Here is a 13,140-nt window from a genome sequence, read left to right as displayed (position 1 = left end):
AATAATAAAAAGACAAATATTTAAGTGCAAACTTGTTAGTGTGCTTTGTTTCTTACAGAATATTATTCAAACGTAACTGAGACCACTCAGTTTCAGAAAATCATCTTACACTCTAGGTGTTACAATATGGCATTAGTAATTTGTATCATTCATTTTTTTTAAGTTTTAGTCTTGCCAAAAAGTGAGAGAGACACATATAATTGTTCAGAACAGATTTATTGTTGTGTTGTACTGAGATGTAGTGTTTTGTTTGAATGCAATGAAAATTCGATCTTCTAATGTGTGATTTAACTATTTAAATAAAGAACCAACTTACTTTTTACTACCCTAATAAATGTATATTAATTTACATATGTATAAAGTTTGAAATCCAATATTCAAGATTTCAGTCAAAGACTACTCAGGCCTACACCACACTTTGTGATCTGTAAGGTGTTAAGAACAATACATACATTTCTCTGTACAATGCATTTTATATATATCTTAAACCCTTCTGATTATGAAGAAATGTTGGATGAATTCCTATAGTGCAAAAACCTTCACCAGCTCATACAATTTAAACTATACAATACTATGTCAAAGGTTTAATCACAAGAAATTTTGAAAGCAAACTCCCGAAGATTCCAGATGGACGAGTCAAGTCAACGTCGACAATTCTTCATATACTGATTCTGTATTCATTGTATGCGTTGCACAATTCCAATATTGACACTTAAATAAAGTATATGATAATCAATTAAAACAAAATAACATAAATATGAATGAATTTCCTTCTTACACAGTGATTCAACTTAAAAGTTCTGCCCCATTGTTTCTTGTGAATGCATTGATATTGTCAGCTGATTCGTGCCCCAAAATAACACATAAAGGAATCTGGTTTATTTCTGGTTCTTCAGCAATTCGTCGATTTGGGTTTTGTACATATTCTTTACATCTTCAAGGTCCAGTCTCAGTTCCTCTGCTTCTTCAGCCTTTTCTCCATACATCTGCAGAATGGTGTTATGCCTCTGCTCCAGATCCTGAAATGCACAGCCACAATAATCAGAAGACACTCTGCAAATAAGCCCTCTCAAGAGGAAATATGATTCAATTCAAGTTTTGACATCTGGGAGCATGGAAAATGTGTAACATTAATTCCCTGCGCTGTACAGCCTTGTACCTTCAGTTGAACTTTCAACTTGGGGATCTCCTTCACCTTCTCCTCCATCTCATCGTTTTGATTTGTGAGTCGAACCAGCTCCTGTGCCATCACAGATCGTCTCCTCTCCAGATTAGTGATCTCAAGCTAAAAAGGGGAGAAAAAGAAAAGGAAAAAAAAAGGTGAGGTGCAGTATAAATAACTGCGTGCATTTGCTGATAGCAGAAGTAACAGCCTAATCACTAAAATTTTAATTTGACATTACCTGCAGCTGTGCTATCTCTCCTTCTCTCAGTTTGAGTTGAGACTGGAGGTTTTCTATAATGCTGGAGCCTCCAGAAAGTCTGGCTGCCTCATACAGGTTGGTCCCACTCATCGATACGGACATAGTGCCCAGCGAATGGTCTAAAGAGTCATCCTGTGGATGGATTAAGAAGAGGGAGAGAAATAATGTACAAGAGGACATCACAGCATTTAAAAACTCATCTTCAGTTTACAGATTTTAACCTTTTTTATCGTTATTCCTAACTACCTCTATGAGAAAAGTAGAGTGCACCTGTGAAAGAACAGAGGTGTGCAGCCCATTGTCCGCCCCACTCATCGAGCTGGAGCGAGACAGGGAGGGTGTAGATGATGCTGGGGCCTCTCCAACCAATGGTGCTGTGGCCTTTCGCTCCTGATAGGACACAGTTGAAATGAAGTCATGACTGAATGAACAAAAGTCAAAACAGAAAAGAGAAAAGAAACAAACAAACAAACAAAAACAAAAAAAAACGTATAAGAGATTCTCTCAAACCTTTTCCTTGAGTGCTTCCTGTGCCAAATAGCATTTCTTCTTTTCTTGCTCCACCTTCATCTTCTCCATCTCTAACTGATTAGTCAGCAGTAACTGGTAGAAGGAGCAAATAAAGATGCCCATGAGAAATCATTTTCATACAGGACAACATCATAAGTAGCAAATAGTTTTTTGGTACCTTTTCTTTCTTGGTTTCCTCTAACATTCGACTGTGTTCTCCTCGCAGGTTTTCCAATTCAACATGATCCCTACATTGATAAAATCAGCAAGAAGTCACCAAAAAAATTAAACTGCATTAAAAACAGTGCAATACATCTGTGAAATGCTACAAATGAAAGCCTAACTGTGTGATATAAAGGATTACTTTTCTACTCAAGGAGAAGATACATGGTTCCTCAGGGAGAAAAAAGGTTTATATCTCTTGTATTTATATTTCCAACAACTTGTTTTTTATCAAAAGACCAAAAACAGTGACGAGCCAGCCAGGAGTCGAACCTAGAATCTTCTGATCCGTAGTCAGACGCGTTATCCATTGCGCCACTGGCCCCACCACACCCTCTGCTTTCCTCATCAAAGAAAACAGTCTGCCACTGAAACCACGTGCTGACACATGAGTGGGTGTTGAGGGGCCTCAGCTTCATAGTCACAAATGGCTTTGTTGAAAAACAAAAGCACTCCAGGAAGGATTAGCATTACAAGTGAGGCTACTGTGACTCAGTTTTCCTATTCTGTCTCACTGAGAAAAACCCGAGCTACTCATTTCTTTTCACATACACATGAAAGAACAAAACCAAAGTGCAATCTACAACCAAAGCCTAACAGACACTGTAAGATGTTTTTCACCATTAATCTTGACACAGAATATTTTTCTATTGGTACAACAGAAAACCACAACCAAAGAGATTTCATTTCATTCAGAGCAACTGAATGCAATAAATGCAGCATTTCATCGTGCTGCTCAAACTCTTTGTGTTGTTAACTGATGTTTCAAAGCAGGATTTTTGGAACCAATAAGAAAAACCACAGAGAAAAAAGACATGAAATTCAAAGTCAGGCTCCAAGTTTTACACAAAGCCTCTCTGACAACGTGGATAAAAATCCTATTTTTGACAGTCACACTAACACTTTTTTTGTGCAAAGCAAAGAAAGGTCACCAACAACCCAACTGCAAAAACTGATAATTATCAAACAAACTAACCACACATATGTTTACTTTAACTCAACACATAAGCCACATCCAGTAAACACAGTATACATGATGATGGGGGTGATCTACATGAGCATTTAACCCTGTAGACTCCAGTTTGTTTATTTGGGTTTTTTTAATTTATTACCTGCTGCTCTCATCTTCCAATTTCTCCCGCTTGTTTTTCTCGCCATCCAGCTGTGCCAGAAGCCTGGCTTTCTCCTGGCGGAGCAAGGAATTCTGGGATTCCAGAGAGGCTAACTGGGATTTAATGGACAACAGTTCTTCTGTTGCTGATCGCTCTTTCTCCACAGCAATGGCTAGCTGCGCCTGGGCATCCGCTGTTGAGAGGGAGTGCAAAAACAAATCAAGCTTTTATTCCCCGCTTTCTACGATACTGTTATTTGCTTTTTGTTTTACACAGACATAGTGTACAAGCTTAAATCCCTAACTCTCACCAAGCCTGTCAGAGATATTCTTCTCAAGTTTTTCCCACGAGGCCGTTTGACCGCCCAGTGAGGCCTGTAGGTTCTCAATTTGTCGCAGTAAAGGTCGCGTGGCAGAGGTAACGCTCTGGCTGAGCTCCTGGTTCCTAGTTTCTGCATCCTGAAGTCTCTGACAGAAGACAAGGAATGATGGCATGCATTAAAAAAAGAATCATGCTGCTATATTAAAAAAAAAAATAAAAAAAAAAAAATTGGAGAATAGATTAGCCCTTTACTGTTATTGTACATGTACCACGAAATTGTTGTAAAATGATTTTCTTCTATCAAACTGTATTTTTCATCTATTGAGATAATTTGGTTGGAAACAGTATGTTACCTGTTGAAGTTCACTGATCTCCTCTCTCAAATAATCTTCTTTCCTGGCCTGCTGTTGCTCTGCTCTCTGCAGTGCCAGCCTCAGGTCAGCCACCTGTACACAGCATTAGACAACAATGTAATGTTGAGTTAACCTTTTTTTAAATTGCACCAGTTTCTCATATTTGATGTTAATCACGTGTTTTATATATTTATTGTGTGGCCCAGTGTTACCTGGTTTGCTAGGGCTTCCTGTTGTATCTTGGCCTCCTCCTGAGCCTTCTCCAGAGCAAGACTCAGCTGTTCTCTGGCCTGCGTCTCCCTGCTCAGAGCCACCTCTTCAGCCTCACTGGCTCTGCTGGCATTTACCTTGTGTAGTTCTGCTAGCTCCCTAACAACAGATATATTGAAGAAGACCATCATCACTGTGACTGCCCATAAATATTACAATCAACACATGTAAAAATGGTAATCCCTTTGTTAGTTTGATCTATGTATATTTATTTAGAGTGGTCCCGGCTCTAAGGTAATATAATAATGAGATGCCTAGTGTACATGGAAAGAGCATGGCCATGAATTGTCACTTTAAATGAAAGGCATGTGGAAAAAAAAAAAAACCACATGGCTTGTTCTGTTTTAAAACACATTTCAAAGTTCAACTCAAGGTTGTAAAACATTTAATCAGCCTGACTCACACAAATTAGTTTTTGGCTTTTGGCCATAATTTGTGTCTTTACAGTATAAATACGCTAATGAGGAAATAGTATCAAGGGAAACATAGGGAGAGAAAAAAACTTTACATAGCCAAAAAAATATGAGGCTGGTTTGTTTACTTATAAGAGTTGTCCAGAGCAGCCTCGAGGCTCCTGTTTTTCTCCTGCAGCTCCTCAGTGTCTGACTGCAGCCTGCTCAGCTCCTTCTCCTGGCGTTCCACCACACCATTCAGCTTCTTGATGTTCTCCCTGTGCTGTTTCTCCACCTCCTCCTTTCCATCTAGAACCTGCACATAACAGGAAACCATGGTCGTTTTAAATATAGTTGAAGTGAATATCAATAATTGTCTACACTGGATAGGCAAATGAGATACAAATGTGTTTGAGAAAAAAAAAAAAAACAGAGAAAAAGTAACTACATCATGTTACATTTACCAGTAATAAATGACTAGTCAATGCCCCGATTTACAACATTGTTTTCTTGTGATCTCCTGCAAGAAAACAAAGTATAAGACTTTGGCTTGACATACCCTGCGTTACACGTGACCATATTGAAGCCACAATCCACACTACCATAACAAACTGATCTCCTCCACCTTGTTTAACTGCAGTGTAAGTAAATGTAACAGTGTTCTTAAGGTTTGCATTTAGTCATCATTTTGGAAAGTGACAGTTTTATTTTCCACAGTCTCAAGAGTATGGTTCAGGGGGCTTTTTCATTTAAAACAGGGCGGAGGAGGTGACAGCTGTCGAGAGCGTGAAAGCATTTTGGAATTACTTTCATTTTTAAAACAAGCCCCGTCTAGTACCATTACTGAAAGGACACGCCAAAACATGCAATCAAAGTAAACCCCTCCTGTAATAAAACCAAATGAATTCCCATAAAATGAGAGCTGAAGAATAAAAATGCTCCCAACCAACACAGTTACAAGCAAGTTCAGCTTAATTATAAACTGTAATTAACAGGTACCTTTCAATTCTTCCAACATAAGATTTAACCACTAAACACTGAAAACAAAATCACAACAGTAACCTCAAGGCACTTTATATTGTAAGGTTAATACCCTAAAATAATAGCGACTATCAGATGACCCCCATATGAACAAGCACTTGGCGACAGTGGAAAGAAAAAACTCCCTCTTAACAGGAAGAACTGGAAGCCATCTACTGTGATCGGTTAAAGGTGAGGGAAGTAAGAGAGAACAAAAAAAGTTGACCCAAGAAAGTGAAATTAAACACAAAAACTCAAACTAAACTACCTTCAAACTAAAATGCTTTAAATAACAGTCGGATATAAACTTTTATTCAAGTGTAGTGTTGAACACATCCTAAATCCCTACCTGCTGGAGCTGTCTCAGCTCTTCCTCTTGATCCTTGATTTTCTTTTGTTGTTTGGTGATCTTTGTGTCACTCTCCTTCTCCTTTACACGCAGTTTCTTGATGATGTTGCTGTGCTGTAGCTGCTGTTTGGACAGCTTTTCACCTGAAAGTGAGAAAAATAAAAGCCTACTCAGAAACTTTAACAAAGCTGACATCTGACGCTAAGTAATCAGTAATAACCTAACCTGTAACCAGTAAGAGCTAGTGTGTGACCTAGTGTTGATTATGCCATCTGTTGGCTGCGGTGAAGAAAAACATGTTCCATAAACAAGTCTTACCCTCTTCCAGCAGACCTCTGATCTGCTCTTCCTTCTCCTTGATGATCTCCATTGTATCACTGGCGTTTAGTCTTGTGGAAAGCTCCTCTCGCAAGCCCTTTATCTCCTATAGCACCAAAAGAATAAAATAAAATCTTTGCCACAAAAATTTTGGACATGTAAAATTTTAATTGTCCATCTAGAAGTAATATTTGGTAGGAGAAATACATGAAAGGTCAGCACAGCCATTGGAGAACTTAACTTATGATTAACAAAATAAATAAACAAGTCACAGACTAAGAGCTCTTAGCATTACCTTCTTAGCTATGTCTCTCTCTTTGCAGGCCAGCTGAGCTTTCCTTTCTGCCTCTGCTATACGCTGGGTGAACTCTTCCTTCAGGGACTGAACAGTGGAGCTCTCCTCCTTCAGACCTATCACTTCACTGGAGGATGAATGGCCTCATTAGTTTAAAAGCTCAATTTGAAAGACAACCTCAAGACCAAGCCAGCTTTTAAAAATCCATACAAGTAGATTAGCAATGACAATTCAGAGTCACTTAATTTTAAAAAAAGGATTTGAAATCCTTAGCAGACTCTTACAGTACTGTCATGCCAATTGAGAAATCCATTTCATTAAATCAGATTTACTTATTCTCCCCTCTAATAAAAGCTTGCTCAATGCTTGCACAGTGGCATTATGCTGGTGACATTTCATCTCACCTACACATCAGGAAGACCAGCACTCCTGGCAAGATTGTTTACACTGCCTTTGTGAACCAGGTGTCTGCCTCATACTCACTCTTTCAGATTGTCACACTCCTCCTCCAGTCTGGCCTTGTCTTTGCTAACTGCCAGCAGCTGAGACTCTCTCTTCTCAAGGCGCCCCGATAGCTCATCAATAACCTATAACGTGACCACAACATGCTCTGTATTTACAGAAGAGTCTAAAAATGTCACAAAAGAAATCATTTGGTTCTGTTTGAACAAGAAGAAGAAGTTACAAGAAGTTACAGAAGTTTATCGATAAAGAATAGCAGATTCTGATTTGTCAGGTAAATACATATTTATGGCTAAAGAGAAACATTATTTAGATTATAAGCACTGTTATTCAATTCACTGAAAATGAATCCGTAACTACTTTTAATACAACCAAGTGAACGATTTAGTCGTTTGTTTAGCAAATATTTAATAAAACTGCTGATTAAAAAGCAGCTTTAAAATAATCTTAAACAGAAAAAACAAATTACCTCAAGTCACACTAAATGAGTTGAAGAACAAGCGCTGTACAGTTCACGAGCTGTCATGGTGTTGTGACATGACAATCTAACAAAGCAATTCCTTTCTTTCATGCAAACTGCAAAATGTTGTTGTGCTAAAAATGTTTTTTGTAAATATATTATTTTTAACCACAGAAGTGGTTAAAAATAATATATTGTGACCACTTCTTCATCAGTTATACATTACTTTTTAGTTACAGATAAAAACCTACCCTTCTTTGAGCAGTAACACTTTTGCAGGTTGTATTCAATGGATTTTAGAAGCAATATGGACTTTTTCAACTAGCTCTGGCAGTATGTGCATGTGCATAAATAATCTTTTCAAATGACAGGACCAGATGCAGATAGCATTTGGTTACCTTTTGAAGCTCCAGTATCTGGACAGTTGAGGCACTTTTCATTTCTGCAGTGATTGGTGGAGTGATCGGTTCTTCAGCTGCAGCTGTGGCATCAGACAGTGTGAGATTAGCCTCCTGCTCTGTCAAGTCTTCGGGCTGCTCACTATTCACAGGTGTCGCACTTCGTCCGCTTTCCTCCATCTCATCCAGCGACTGCTCCCTCATTGTTTCAGTGAATCCCTCCTCGTCATCTTCTTCCTTCTCATCTACCTTTGCTGCCTCTCCACCTTCCTGCTTCTGACATTCAGCTTGTTGCACTGTTAAAGGGGCAGGACCCGCAGTGACGGATGCTAGAGTCCGACTGCCAGGGATTTCGTCATCTGAGTTGACCTCACTGACGCTCCGGCTATCCAGTGACTGCACGCTAAAGGAATCAATACGCTCAAATGCATCTGAGGAGGAACCGCAGCTCTCCGTGAGTTTTGGGTAGTCTTCTAGTCGAGGAAAATCTCCACATGTGGAGGCAGTGAGAAGCTGGAAGGAGCCCTGCATTAGGTGAAGGCCAGTCTTTCCTTCACCGGTTTCTTGTCTAGAGCTGGCTGAGCTCTCGCTCAACACACTCTCATGGTCAAGCACTTCAATGTCACTGGTGGTTGAGGTTCCTGAGGAGAAAGCACTAACTGGAGGAGAGGGTGTATCATTCTGACGATCCTCTGTCTTTGAGTCTTTATGCTCTAGGAGTACTTCCTTAGTGGATACAGGAGGTGACGGATCAGAAGGGGCAGCACTCTTAGGTTGAGGGGAATCTGTGGTATCCTTCTCTGGTTGCTGTTCTACTGAAGTATGTGACTGCTCTGCTTTTGAGTCAACAGAAACTACTGAGTCAGCATCTGTTTTCACACTGCTTGCTTTACTGTCAGAGTCACAAGGAAGATCACTGGAAGAGGAAACAGGAGAAACTGGCTGCAGGAGGACAGTGTCTGCTGGTGAGGGCTTGGCCTCCACCACCTGGATCTCAGCAGCTTTCTGACTCTCATGGATCTTATCAGCAGGTCCAGATTGAGGACCCTCAACCACAATTGACATTTGACTCTCCACATCTTTTTGGACAACAGCCTCTTTGCTTTTCTTTTCTTTCTCTTGAGGCCGCCTTTGAGACTTAGTAGGGGGTACAGACACAACCTGAGTTTTGGTGACAGCCTGTGAATCTCCGGGTGACAAAAAGGCACTGAAAAAATTTTCGGATTCATCCACAACAGTACGAGTGACGGGAGTAGTGATGGCTTCCGATGAAGGGGGTGGTGTGATGGCCTTTTCCTCGGAGGGTGCTTCCCACTGTGTCAGCCCCCATCCTCCACTTAATGAAAGCTTTCCAGGTAATGTGACATCTGCTGAGAAAGATTATTTATGTCAAGTCTTTCGATAGCTTTAACTTCTAATGTTACATTTACATATCATTTACATACATCAACATTAGCTGTTACTACGCTATATTACATTGATTACTTACCGTCGTGGGGCATTACAGTTGTACCACCCCATTGGTCCTCCTCTTTGATGTCCAGAACTCGGTCGATTGACTTCTGAGCTGATGTTAAAGCTTGTTTAGCGAAGCTGGACAGGTGAGATGCGTTGAACCAACTCATTTTGCTTATAAGGCAAGACAGCAAACAAACTTCAAGTTCAGGATTTGTAACACGGATGTTAGAGCGAATTCAGCGTCAGCAGAAGAATACGTTCATTTTTTCCGTTTTTCCATTTTTTATACAGATATATAATCGACGCCGACCGGGTGGGAATAATCTGCACTGTCAAAAAACGGTCTGTCCACTCCAAGCTTTGATGACAGCAAGTTACCAAACAGCTAGTTAGCAACGCATACCTCTGGTGTTTATGGACAGCACCAATGCCCGAGTTTCAGATCGAAAACTGACAAGCTGGCCCTCAAAATCGCTTTCACGCCAAAGGTCAGTCATGCAGGAATACAGTTATCCCCAGAACTCTGCGACCATTGCAAATTCGAACCATTCTCACGTTTAATCCCAAATTTCACGGCTACTTCCCTTGGTCGTCATCGTTTGTTTTGGTCGCTCTCAACTTGTAGCAATGCTAGCATTAGCTTGCTCGCTGCTTCCTTTTCCACGTAGCATAGTGACGTCATTATCCGGTCTGGGCCGTAACCCAGCGAGGAAGTGCGTCCGTGCCCCCCCCCCCCCCTTCCCTCCGTAAATATTAGCACAACAGACAGCTATCAGCCTCATTGGTTAATAAACTGTCTCTTAGATCTATTTTTGTTTTTTATTTATTAACACAGAATACGAGTAAAATAAGGAGTAAAAGAGAGTTTGACTTTGAAACCATTTGTCATTCGTTTCATCAGTGTTTAGAAACCAGAATGTTTGTTTGATTGATGCAAATAACTTTCTTAGAGGGAAAACCAAAACCAAAAATTCAGCTTTAAAGAAAGGACATTGCAATATAGTCTGAAAATAAGAACATGAACAATATATATATATTTTATTTTTTTCTCTTTTTCAGCTCATCTTTTTGGAAAAATTTCACTTTAATTTAACTAGATGGAACTTTTCTATCAGGAACTTTTGCAATATAGCACAACGACTGAGGACCTTAAAACTAAAAAAAATTAGCTTTCCTATATTTTTTCTGTGCTCTGTTTGTTGTGATATAACCCTGGCATTCAAAGGCTGTATGTAAATATGTTAAGCTTATGAAATAAGGTTTGACCTTTACCCTGGCTCTTGAGCAATCCTTTTGCGAACCAGATCCACATAGGACATAGTGCCAACTCCTGCTAAGAATAATCGTATTATAACACATTTAAATTGAAATATCTATATTTAAAAATATGTGAATGTGCTTGAATATGTGAGCAAAAATATTTGGTTATTTAAAGGTGGATTTTGATGTAATTTGTTTGCTAAAACAGTATTTTCTGGTTTGTTACCTCAGGGACACTATGCAGTTAAATCACCTTTCTTAGGGCAATACTGATAAAGTAGTGCCTCTAAACTTTGGTATTTGAGACTGCCAGTGTTGGGAAGGTTACTTTTAAAATGTATTCCACTACAGAATACTGAATACATGCCCCAAAATGTATTCTGTAACGTATTCCGTTACGTTACTCAATGAGAGTAACGTATTCTGAATACTTTGGAATACTTAATATATTATCATGCTGTTTACAACTACATGAATGTACTATTGCTGTGATTTATTACTGTTACTGAAGGTCCGCGGCTCCAAACGTAGTAAAGGGACCTCTGGCTAATACGTCGGGTTCGTGTCGGGCTGGTAGCAAAACTAGCTTTACTTTGTTGTCTGGGTCAACTTTGCTTGCGGGAGACAGAGAGAGCGTTGAAAGGCTGCTCAACGGAACTTATTTTTTTTCGGAGGAAAACACGAACACAGTGTACAGTTGAGTCTTAATAGCTTACTTACAGCTGGGCTCGTCAGGCACTCTTCTTGGCTGCTGTGGTTATTATTATATTTACATGCTTCCAGCTCCCGTTTTGCTCCGTGACAGCTCGGACTTTTCCTTTCTCTCCCTCCCTCGCTCACAGACACATAACGGGTATGGTAGTCCATTCTCCCTGCAGCACGGACTACACTGCCCATCAGGCTATTACATGCTTTAGGGCCATGCCTGTAGCATTCCGCCTTTTAGCTTAGCACAACAACAACAACAAAAAAGCGCTCTCTCACCCAGGAAACACGCAGAGAGAGAGCGTCACCCTGTAACCATGGCAACCGTAACGCTGCCGCCTGGAACAACAGAACATAGCTGTCAAACAAACCCAAACAGTCCTGACCCGCGACAATATGAAACAGGGAAGTACCGCTGTGTATTCCATTTATTTCAACAAAGTAACTGTATTCTGAATACCACCTTTTTAAACGGTAACTGTAACGGAATACAGTTACTCATATTTTGTATTCTGAATACGTAACGGCGGTACATGTATTCCGTTACTCCCCAACACTGGAGACTGCTTGTTTTAGGTTTTAGGTGCTTACCTGCTCCAAAACACCCGATTCACATCCATTTATAAAGCCGTGTTTAATACCCAGCTGATCATCTGAACTGTTGGAGCAGGGATTGGGGTCATTTTGAGTTTGGTTAAGTGGTGGCAAATATAAGTAGGCAAACCATACATTAATATTAACTAACTTCTAGGAAATGAGCAACAACAACAGTGTACATCTATATCTAACACCTTTTCTAGTTGTTTCCACCTCATCCAAAAAAAAAAGAAAATTACAAAGATGTTTAATATCAAGTGTAAATTGGCTTCGCACCACACATACAGGTGATTTAATTAGAGATGGAACCATATAACAAAACAGTAACATCTTTTGTGTTAACATTTATATATAAACAACATAAAAATTATTAGGTTAAAAAAATGAATAGAACGCCTGCTGGTCTGCTCCTCTGGTAGATTTTGGATGTGAGGAGGACCTCAGTAAGTAACTGCTGTTAATGGCTTTTTGAGTTGGGTAGAGATGTTGACATTCCAGGAGAGGTTTTCGAAGATTTAGACACCTAGGCTCCACCTGTTTGATAGAAGCAAATCCAGTAGAATTTATACATTTTTTTGTTTGTGTTTGGTTTATCTGTCATTTTCTTTTTTTTAATTGAGCAGCTAACACAGCTAACACCGGAAGAACAGGAAGAAGGTGCAGGGCTTTGTTGAGCCTGATCCCTGTAGTTTAGGAAAAGAGATTTACTGTCATGCTATGGGATACATTTGGTTACTTATAGGTTCATAGTCAGGTGGAGGACATTTCAGCATGTCAGAAAAAGAGGAAAGGAGAATATAGATAGTAACAAAACCCCTAACATTAGTGCTTCTCCAATTTTTCCTCTTGGTTTTGAAGTATTTCTTTTTTCATCATATCACTGGAGATGCTACCACACCAAAACATTGATACCAGTGTTATATTCAGACCTGGACAAGTAAAGACAAGGGGATGAGAAACGCCAACATGGCAAATTGTATAATCAGTCAAATGAACAGGTTATAATCCACAATCAAGAAAATGAATCAGAAAGGAGACTAAATAGTCAGTCCTCAACTTATTATAGGTTGATTTTGATGCATCTTATTTATTTTATTATGCTGTATGTCTGTTGGATTAGACAACTGAAGTTCAGTTACAAGTTATGTTCAAATTAACTTAAAATTTATTCAGTTTTTTTATATATACCACATATAGCCAATAATTCCCAACTA

The 13,140-nt window shown here is 39.5% G+C and overlaps 1 protein-coding gene and 1 non-coding gene across 3 annotated transcripts; both read right to left on the bottom strand.

Moving 5' to 3' along the window:
- Positions 1-197: 197 nt before the first annotated feature.
- Positions 198-10,031, bottom strand: tmf1 (TATA element modulatory factor 1). 2 transcript variants are annotated; one of them, XM_039612385.1, is made up of 17 exons: positions 9,396-10,031; positions 7,907-9,276; positions 7,070-7,173; positions 6,587-6,713; positions 6,292-6,397; positions 5,974-6,116; positions 4,754-4,920; positions 4,155-4,311; positions 3,943-4,035; positions 3,579-3,735; positions 3,269-3,461; positions 2,113-2,182; positions 1,935-2,027; positions 1,695-1,814; positions 1,404-1,556; positions 1,160-1,285; positions 198-1,019 (listed from the first exon to the last, which is right to left on the bottom strand). In XM_039612385.1, the coding sequence occupies exons 1-17, from the start codon at positions 9,529-9,531 to the stop codon at positions 879-881; spliced, it is 3,456 nt and encodes a 1,151-aa protein (XP_039468319.1). In that variant the 5' UTR covers positions 9,532-10,031; the 3' UTR covers positions 198-878. The 2 variants fall into 2 exon arrangements, with proteins under 2 accessions (XP_039468319.1, XP_031608261.1); XM_031752401.2 differs by having other exon boundaries at positions 7,907-9,273.
- trnar-acg lies at positions 2,409-2,481 on the bottom strand. Its single transcript has one exon. It is a non-coding gene; the product is annotated as a tRNA-Arg (tRNA).
- Positions 10,032-13,140: the final 3,109 nt, after the last annotated feature.

This window comes from Oreochromis aureus, linkage group 5 (genome assembly GCF_013358895.1).
Source record: "Oreochromis aureus strain Israel breed Guangdong linkage group 5, ZZ_aureus, whole genome shotgun sequence".
Taxonomy (NCBI): domain Eukaryota; kingdom Metazoa; phylum Chordata; class Actinopteri; order Cichliformes; family Cichlidae; genus Oreochromis; species Oreochromis aureus.
This window is presented reverse-complemented; position numbering and strand designations above follow the sequence as displayed.